This window comes from Trachinotus anak, unplaced genomic scaffold (assembly GCF_046630095.1).
Source record: "Trachinotus anak isolate AG129_WGS33_773 ecotype Australia unplaced genomic scaffold, CSIRO_AGI_Tana_v1 ptg000005l, whole genome shotgun sequence".
NCBI classification, from domain to species: Eukaryota; Metazoa; Chordata; class Actinopteri; order Carangiformes; family Carangidae; genus Trachinotus; species Trachinotus anak.
In genome coordinates this window covers 9398258-9408863 of record NW_027273856.1, presented here as the reverse complement: position 1 = coordinate 9408863, position 10606 = coordinate 9398258, and the positions used below count along the sequence as shown (strand labels likewise).

Genomic DNA, 10606 nt, shown 5'->3' with positions numbered 1-10606 from the left:
GGGCCCCTAAACTTCAAACACTGACACAAGTATGAGGCTGTACTGGAATGTTTTTTTTTTTAAACACTGGAGAATATGAGTCTTAAAATGGTCCCTAAAATCCCTTTAATTCCATAAATAGTCTCTCGGCTGATGGTACACTCTTCTCTCATCCTGGCAGGAGTTTTTAGAAGAAAGTGACTTTTTGAGCCGCCTGATATCAGCTTTAATATTTTTAACTTGACATGAGTAGGGGAAGTGAGAGCTTTGTGGTCGTTGTTTCTGATCTACCTTCCTATTGTGAGTGTAAGCGGTTTCTGTGAAGTCCAACTGCTCATTTTAGCCACAAGAGGGAGCAGTGAGCAGGAGTCATGACACTCTACAGACAGCACAGGAAATCAGTTATGATATGCTGACAGTATGACCTCCATTGTTGTATGTCAGTCACACTAAATACACCAAACAACTGGAAGAATTCACAACCTGTGAATGCCATCAGGTAAACATGCTGAATTGTACATTTACAACTCAGGAACCAGAAGAACCGAAGAACCCTGGTTCTCCTCTTAAATTTCCCTTTAATAGTTATAAATAGAAAAAACAAATGTCTACATTATGACAGTATCACATTTATAGTGCATCAGTGAAGCTGCAGTATTTCATGCACCAAATGAAACATTTAGAATCAAGTCATGTTGCATTGTGGGTAATGTAGGCAATAGTTTTGACAAGAAAGAAGACTGGTTCTATGCATTAATTTTGTTTTTGTTTTTTTTAATGTCCATCATGAGTCTGATGGTGTTATAGAAGTACAACACAAAATCTGCTTTAATATTGCTCCTCCATAATGCCATTAGTAAAGTTCATATATAAAACCCTATTAAAATATACTGAGTATAAAAATTGTGTAATCAGACTATAAAATACCAGGAGTTTGATACTATATAACCTGTCACCAGGTTAAAATGTTTAAGACATTGTCATTGTCATTGTCATTTAATAAAAATAATGTAGAGGAAGCTGAAGAAAACAATGTGCAAATTTTAGCACAAAGTCAGTTTTTGGACTTAAAACAGTTTCATGTTTTTTTTCATTCATAAATATCCACAACCATGTGCATAGTAAAAGAGAAAATGATGACCTCGGTCTGGCTGACTGCCACAGTGAAAACAGAGATGGATGCCTTCATTGTTCCTGTTGTCTTATTAATTCTTAATTATCTTCAATGCAGTTGATCTATGTAACTTTTAGAATTATAACAATTTGAATCTGTTCCTGTACAGATGCTGTTTAAGTGATTCTGCACTTTGAGAAATGACTGGTCTATTTGAGACTCCATTGATTTAGCAGCAGCTCTACTTGATGAGGATCCTCATGTTTCACCAGCCATTTGTTTGTGACTCAGGACGTCAGAGTAAAAAGAGACAGGGGAATGGAAAAAGCTGTTGTGGGGGAGGACTGGAGTTTGACATAAAAAGCCAGCTGCACGTGTTACACACACACGCATGACCCTGCCAAGGTCCAGTGCACCTACAGCATGTGCACACACTCACATCAAAAATATATATGCAGTAAAGCTGAGGGAGTGCTGGACTTGGAACGTGGTGCCTGGGCTGAAACTCATTTGAAAACATTTGAATTATTCAAACCCCTGAAAACCAATGACTTCAATTCAATTAACCCTCGAAGTCCAAGTCTAAAAGTGCTAGCAGCTCTGAGAGATGCAGCTCACTACACACCAGAACATAAAACTTAATATGTGTATTTACAAAACAGTTATTGACCTGATTGCTAATGTTAGCTAGTTAGCATTACTGCTATCTAGATTTACGCTGTTTAACTTTGTTACTGTGCTGTGGTAACATGCCTGTTTTTAATGTTTAGTTAGCATGTTAGCATACTAACGTTAGACAGTCAGTGTTTGCATGTCTATATACTGATTTTGAGGTTGTTGTACTTCACATAAGTATTTCCATTTTATGATACATCAGATTTCCACTCCACTACATTTATTTGACACTTTAGTTATCCAGACAGCAAAATAAATCTGCTTTCTTCCAGCACAGTAAAAGCCCAGTTTCATGACCTGAATCTGGCTCATAAACAACATTATTGTCAGCTACTTCTACATCTGGACCAGCTGTCAATCAATACCGTAGCATAACAGCTCAGATGTGGAGGATCGTGACCCAGACTCTCAGCCATATGCTGGCCAGAAGTTTTAATTTAGCTACTTTTAAGATGAAAATTTTACACTGTGGATACTGTAACAATCTTTTAAAACATTACATTTAAATCAGTGGTTTCAAACCTTTTTGGCCCCTGATGTTTTATGAAAATCAGTTTGTAGTCTGTGTTACAGTTCAGATGTCAGTAAGTTGTTAACAGCTCCAAAAAAGAGTGGTTTTCTGTAAGTATATTTATCAGCACATTTCTACATTAAAGAAAATGTTCAAAACAAATTTGTGAATCAGAACTTTGTTTTTTCTTTTTTCCTCTTACATTAATTATCTCCTGACTCCTCAGATTTATCTGGGGTTCCTGTAAATTAAACTGTAGTTTAAACTAGCTCCACCTTCAGCAGTTACGACAGTAACATGCTGCTGACACACTGATGCTTCAGTATTCATCATCTAATGATGCATATGTGATAATATGTCAGTCACTGGGATCAAACCAGAACTTTTACTTAAATAAGTTAACTACATATTGCTGCTAATACTTTACTTCAGTAAGATTTTTCATGCAGGACTTTTGGAGTATTTTTACATTGTTGTATTGGTGCTTTTGCTCAAGTAAAGGATCTGAACTTCTTCCACCCCTGGTTACATTTATTCATATGATGATAATTTGTGTAATGGCATTTTATTTATTCAGTATTGACCTCTTTAAGGCTCCATATTGCGCATGCTATTGTATGATGCTGTTGTTTTGCATTATGTGAGCATTATTATCTATTCGTCAATATTGTCTATGGATCAAATTATTGGACCAGACATAATGATTAACATTACCATCAATGCTGCTAGTATGGCTAAAAAAACAAAATCAAATTTGGTCTATGACTAAAATGTAGAGCCACATCTTGATAAGAACCCAACTCATAAAATTAATAAAGAGCCACATTGATCATTTTTTTGGCATAATTTATTTCATAAAACTTAAATCATCCATATTATTAATGCTATTTGATACATCAAACATAATGTAGGAGGATTTTCACTTTTTCAGAATTAACAGACACAGTGTACTATAATTAACCTCCAACTCTAGTCATTCACAATTTAAGTGCATGTGTTATCATGTAGTAGTGTTGTTCATCAGTCACCCCTGAGTACGTCACTAGGTAAGATACAGTAGTCTGTTAGTCTAACATTCACACACTGAACACTGCTTCACCAATGGTAGATTCAAGTCTGACAGCCACAGTCTAGAGAGGAGGAGGACGAAGTCTGTTTAAGCGATGGTTCTTCTCAGTGACAGAGAGACACAAACGCTGTGTTGAGGTAGAAACATCGCTTTAACACTGGACGCATCGTTATCTGAAGAATCTCTCTGACCATTCATTAGAAAGCACTAACTAAACCTGAAATGTGCTGAAACAATACAGTACTGCAGGGCTGACCCTTAAAGGGACATTTTGAGGAGTTCAAAGAAGCTTTAAAGTGCACCATAACAGTATGATTATAACAACCACTCAATATGGGCCTTATGTACTTATTCCAGTGTTGTACATGATAAACAGCTCAGCTTCCATCTCTAATCATTTTGTGCAAGTGAACACATTAAAGCACAAGTAAATGTGCAGCAATGAGCAGAACTAATACACTGATAATCATAAAAATTCTGAAATTAGACACTGACAAACACAAGTTATTATCATGTAAATGTGATGTATGATTTTAAGATGCAACTCCCTCTGAGAAATACTGCATGAATCACCAAAGAGTAACATGAAAACACACAAACAAAATACACGTTCTCTTAATGAATATTCATCTGAGCACTTACACTCATGGTCCATTTTCATTGTGCACATTAACTCAGAACAAAGGAATTCTTTTTTTTAGTAATTTCCCTTATCAATCATCAGGGGGGGTCACAGCAGCGCTAAGTGTTCATGGACACTTCAGCAGGTGGGGTCTTGAACCACCATATTGATTTTGCTGTGTCGAATTGGACCTGCAGCTGTGACACAGCAGAAATGAAAATGTTTCACAACTGTTTCATCAAACTAAACAAATCCAGAATGCTGTGGACCATATAATGAACATCATTCACATAATATGACATAGACAATATACCGCTTTTTTTTCAGTTGAGATATTACTGACCATTAGCTTACCAGGCTAACATGACGCATTCACTACACTCACTCTCTTTCCCTCTTTTCTATGGAGATTCTCTATGGACTACTTGAAAACATGGACGCAGACTATTGGTACAATCAGAGAGAGTAAAAAAGAATTTCTTAATAAATTGGATTTATAGCAACCACACCCAGAGTCCGAAGCTTTACGTGATGAAGTGGGGCCTGCGGAGTTTAGGTCAGGCAGCAGAAAATTAGAAATTAACAAAACATATGTCTACATGGGATATGACCTTACAGCACAGAAATAACAATAAGGCTAACCTTGCTTCATGCTGTTAAAAACTAAAGAGGTAAATGGTAGCTTCTGTGGTAAGGTTTGCATTTAATTTACATGGTGAACTATAGCCCCAGTTTGTGCCTCTCATGTATTACCACTGTGTTTGAGTCATACACCTAAACATCCATTCTTTTTAAATGATAAATACCCAGTGATCACTGAAACCCCAGCGGGTCATTAAACAACATTACACACTGTTCACTTTTCTGTCCATGTGGATGAAAAATGCTCCACGTTAAATAATGTTTATATCCCAAATTGTGTCTCTGATTTGTATCCAGGCAGCTTTGCTTGTTTAGTATGACATGAGAAAATACATATTTTTGTACAAACATAAAAATGAACTTTGATTTAGACAAATATACGTTTTAATTTCAGTTTACTTTGTTTACAATTTACTCATGGACATTTTGTGCTATTATCGTTGTTTGGATTAGAAAATAATGTCTCATCTTTTTTATGGCACTGTGGACAAATTAGCTGTTCTTCCAGATGGTTGGTCAGAATACGAGGCCCCAAGTCTCAAAAGATTCTACTTTTAATCTTATGTTTATAAGAAATCTAAAACGACAGTCTTTTTTGGTTAGTGGCCCTTCTGGGCCTCCATACAAAAGTCACTGAGGATGATGGAAATACCTTCAGGGCAGCAAGAAGCGCTGTTAAATGACCCACTGAGTTTTTTGTTGACTCAAGTGTAATAATAATACACAGGTACAAACTGCTAGGTGAACTATTAACCTGATCTATCTATCAAGTGCAAAACTATACAGGCAGTTGCTGATGACACAGTATAACTAAAATATTGCCATGATTTCAACTAGCATTTTTCTTAAGTATGGCTTTTGCTCTGAAAAGTTGCTGTACATCACATGACATGAAAAGCCTTCATGGACATCTGTGTTCACAATACAGGCCATCAAACTGGAACAACAGCTCGAATTGTTTTATGAATGATAGATTTTACAAACATGAGCTGTCAGCAAAAATATATGCCTGTACCACTGCCATGCTCTCCAGAAAAATCCAATATGTTTTTCATACTGATCTGAAAACATCAGATTTACATCACATTACAAATGGGGAACTAGTCATCAGAAAATCAAAAAACCATACAAACAGCAGATGTATTGACTGCACCATGAAAACATTTCATCAAAATAACCCAAGAATTCAAACAGAACATGTTACATTAAATGCTCAAGAAATGCTATGTGTCCCTTAAGGTTAGAAAGTCAGCATGGCTTCTTAATGACAGGCCAGATTCGACCGGCCCCCTGAAAGTGCTTTACTGTAAGATTGATATGGGCTCTCAGCTATTTCTGTCACGTCAGCAAGGCCTGCACACTTCCTGCTGCAAGGGTCACTTGAAAAGAGAGAGGAAATGAGACTGCACGAGTCTTTGTGTAAGTTAGAGGAAGAGAAGGTATGGTTAGCAAAGCTCAGACAAAATGATTAATTCAGTGTGAGACAATGGGCTCAAGTGAAGCCACAGAGAAATTTCAAAAGATACCGTCTAAGGTAAGAGGAAGGGGAAGTGCCACAGGAGGAAGGACATGACAGCACAGAACTCATCAACAACCTCTGTAAATGATCATGCTTACTTTTAAGCCACATTACCCAAATGCAATATGGAACATGTGTTCTCCTGGGTACCAACACCTTTCCTCTGTCCTCAAGTATACAGCCCCTAGAGGTAGTTATTATCCCCACTGCTCAGACATCCTGTTGGAACATGTTGGAACAGCTCAGGGGAAAGAGCTGGCATGGTCTTTCAATATCCACTCAAGCAGACAGCCACCCTGTGGTGAGCTCAGAATATAATCCTTTCATCTCCCGTTGTCCCCAATTTCCCCTCACGAAAGCTTGAAAAATGCTCCCGGAAGAGGTTGGAACAGACGAGGGACTTGAAATCGGATGGGAACTATTGTTTAACTTGTGCGCTTCTGTTTGTGGCATGGCTCTGTATGCATGTGCAAATCTTCCTTCACAGTCGACATGATAAAAAAAGATGTCTGTGTGATCAGTGACATTTCAGGTGTTTCTTGAGGTGTTCCTTTGCTAGCTGGTCTCTCTGAGGTCCGTAGATGCAGTTGGCATGCCAGGAGAACCACACGATGATGGAGATGATGGAGGTCTGGAGGAGGAACATCACCCCATAGGTAGAAGCTATGGTAGGTCCAGGTAGGAGGGAGAGGGTGGCAGGGGGCAGCAGCAGAGTCGGGCTGAGCAGGATGGCCCTCACCTCAGCCTTGATCATCTGAAGTTCGTCAAGGATGGACAAAAACGTGCAGCAGTGGAACCACTGGTGACTGTGCCCCCAGATGTCAAAGCGACCCGGGGCCAGTCGTTCAGGGAACTTGCTGATGTTGAAGACAGCTGACACCAGCAGCCAGAGGCAGTGGCGATAGAAGAAGGTGGGCATAGAAGTCGAAGCAGCAAAGGAGGAGGAGGTGTTGGAATAAGGCGATATGGTGAGGAGGCGATAGAAGACCGGTGTGGAAGAAACAAGGAACGGGAGGAGGAAAACAAGGGTCCGGATGACATATCGATGCTGCCTCCACCTCTGGCGTGTATTGCAGCAAGATAAAACACAAATGATTGCTACAACACATGCACAGGGGATGTAGAAGGTCTCAAAGAACACACTGAACTCTGGGATTGCATATGATGATGTAATAGCTCCTGCAGGTTCATGTTTCAAGTCCACATGGGTGGCATTATGGCCTCCTGTCTCTACTATCCCTGCCCGAGGGTGGATGTAGTGGTAGTATGCCAATGATGAGCCGACCGTGTAGGCACTGATGGTGCCGTAATCCACAAAGAAGCAGACTTCTCTTACCACCAGAGACATAGAGTTGAGCAAGTGGGCCATGCTGCTAGCAATTAGCAGACAAAACACCCCAATATAGTAGTTCCACAATGGATAGAAGAATGGGGCATCACCATGTGGTGCTCCCTCCCATCCAAACACCTCCACAAAATAGTATGAAAAAATAAAAACTGGGAGGAAGTGTGTCCAGAAGTTGCCTGTTTCATTGGTGGGCCTGAATGCTGAGAGTAAGCAATCCCTCAGGCTGTAGTTTGGGAAACGGTAGCCAGTCAGGATAAAGTTTTCTATGACCCGAGGTGGCACATCTGTATGCCTCAGAAGAGGTAACGGCTGACCACAATTCAGAAGCATAATGGCAGCAATTTATGTTGCTAACAGCCAAGAAAGTCTATGAGGATCTGACCTTTCCTGCAAAGCACTTCAGTTTTTATTGCTTGGCTGTTGACTTTATTGCTGATCACAGCACAATTTGTGATTACTTCCATACAATCATCATGAGAGGATAAGGCATCTACAGGCTTCTCTGGCTCAAAAACACCAACCCTGCTCTTCTTTGGACCTTTGATCCCAGCTGCACTGCCAGGCTTGTGAGCTGTAGGCTAGTCTAAAGAGCAGAGCTGGTGTATAGGGAGAGTGTAGTGTCCAAAAGCCTCAGGCCACCTGCTTAATCAGTTTTCCTTTTGGTTTCTTCTTTGACCCTAATACGGAAGATCAGCAAAACATCCAGCACGCAATGATTATCATGTTGTTGGTCTTGCTCCCTTGTTTTGCATAGGACATGGTCTGCATGGATGACTCTCTTTCTTCAGTCATATGCACATTCACGTGTCTTGTTATGCATAGTTCTGCAGCAGCAAAAAATGAAGGTCACTTATTACTGTGTTACAAGGTTGAACTGCACGTCAGTTACTGTGTAAGGAATCCACACAGCAGAGATGTCCTGGAGATGCGTCCATTAAGCTGTGTGGTATGTAGGTCATGCTGGCCATGAGTGCTATATCAGGCTATTGCAGGCTTTTATCCCTCCTGTTGTTCCTGGTCTTTCAGGCTGTATCCACGTCCGACTTTCAATTCATCCAGCTCCCATTCCGTTGCAATGCAGAGCGCTGCAGAGAAGAAATCCCCCGGGTCCGCCGGGAGAAACGTTGTGAGCCGGTGTTCAGTCCCTTAACGCGAGGTCATGTTCAAAACGGGCTTGGTGTAACCGGGGATTTCAACAGATCTTTCGCGGCTGAAAGCCTCAGCGCTGCCGTGAGTGTCGAGTCCAGAGAGCCTGCAGCCAGCCGGCATTTCAGCGACAGTGAGGAGCTCAGGAGACTGTTTGACAGGTACCAGCGTCAAGTTAAACGTGCGATAATACCGGGGTTCCGGTTTTGAGTTTCAAAATAAAACTCAGAGGTTGTGACGTAACAGTTTTTAGACAGACATGATTATAAATATCTCTGTCATTTCCTCGGAGCCCTTGTCAAATTCAAAATTGCGTAATGGAATGATCAGTAGTTGTGCAAAGTGTTGTCAGAGCAGAATATATGTTTAGGCAACAATGTAATAATATGCCTATATATAATGATTAATGTAAGAAAACAAGACACCTTAATTAACACATAGTATTACCTATACTGAATGATAAAAATAATTAAAAAATATAAAACAAATGTTTGAAAAATTTAAATTAAAAATAATAATAATACAAAATAGATGAGTTTAAAAACTCAATGTAGCCTAATCATAACACCTTACCATTACAGGAAAAAAAAATTGGACCTCAAATGACACTCACGTGGGCAGTTTTAGGGAAATTTCTAATATAATTTCTAATATACATATATATATATTATTTATTTCATATATTATATTTACTTATTGAATTTTTAACACCACATCATATTGCTTTAATAACTTCTGTGGTATTAGCTCTATACATAGGCGACACTAATAAACATGGTAATTTGTAATTAGTAAAATAACAGAGGTCATTTTGGAACCTCATGAGGTCATGGCAGGCTGAGAAATCCTCTTTGTGAATACAAGTGATTGACAAAATAGTAGCCTTGAGTAATGAGGTACCAGCTCGTGACTAGTACTTAGAGAACAGAAATGTTTAAAGTCGAGCTGTTCTCAGTGACATACACACAAACATTTTGACACGCACTAATACAAACTTCATTATTTATGTGGGCAAAAACTGACATTACATTAAAGTAGAAAACCAGAAGAATATTTGTGAAATTGTACTGAGCTTCTTCAGATCTTCCTCCTCTTTTTGATTATTTGATCTCCTTTTTTCTATGGTGGCCAAACTTACTATTACATATCATATTAATATATATATTCTTTTCTTTAATGTTTATCCATATCCAAGTATACTTTCATACATGTTCTGCATTACTGTACACAACTGCATGCAACTGTATATAAACTGTACAACTGTACAATAATATCAAAAACTTAATCATCTTTTTTTAAATTATTATATTCAAACTATAAACATGCTTTGGCAAAACTGTGATCATAAAGCAAATTTGAATTTGAAAAAAAGAAGAAAAAGAAATAAAGACAACCTTTTATTTTGAAGGCAAATTCACTTAGTTTCCGGTCTCGTTCTGGCTCACTGCGTATCTGAAGGCAGTTCAGCGAAGTACCGAAGTGATTCAAAGCTTTAATCACTTAATCTCACACCATGCTTGTCCCGGGCAGGCGGGAGACAGAGCCGGGCAGGTGTGCACGGAGGAACGACAGTGGTGACACCGCCGTGTCGTGCTAACGGTTTTTCCGTTTTCTGCTTTAAATGCACAGTCTGTCCCTTTGAGTAATCCTGTGAGAGCGCCACTGTGTGGCCCCGTCCCCTATGAGCCTTTGAACATCTCAAGCTTTTACAAAGGAGGGGTCCTGCTGTTTTTTAAACAGACACTGCTAAGACGGTGTTTGTTACAGCATTTCACAGCCTTCGTGTTGCAAGTTAATATTAAAGGTCCTGTATCTTAGTAATCATCCTTGTTATGACATCCTGCCCCTGCGACATACATCTAGATGTATTATGAGTATTCAGTGTGGCTGGATTTTGCAACATTATATACTGAAGAAACAGTGTTCCTTTCTCTATTATGTCCTGTGTAACAGTCAACCAGACTCACAGGCCAGAAACCCT

At 39.3% G+C, this 10606-nt stretch overlaps 1 protein-coding gene across 1 annotated transcript; it reads right to left on the bottom strand.

Moving 5' to 3' along the window:
* Positions 1-3335: 3335 nt before the first annotated feature.
* paqr9 (progestin and adipoQ receptor family member 9) lies at positions 3336-9693 on the bottom strand. The gene has a single exon (XM_071478276.1). The coding sequence runs from the start codon at positions 7807-7809 to the stop codon at positions 6649-6651; it is 1161 nt and encodes a 386-aa protein (XP_071334377.1). The 5' UTR covers positions 7810-9693; the 3' UTR covers positions 3336-6648.
* Between the last annotated feature and the right edge of the window lie 913 nt (positions 9694-10606).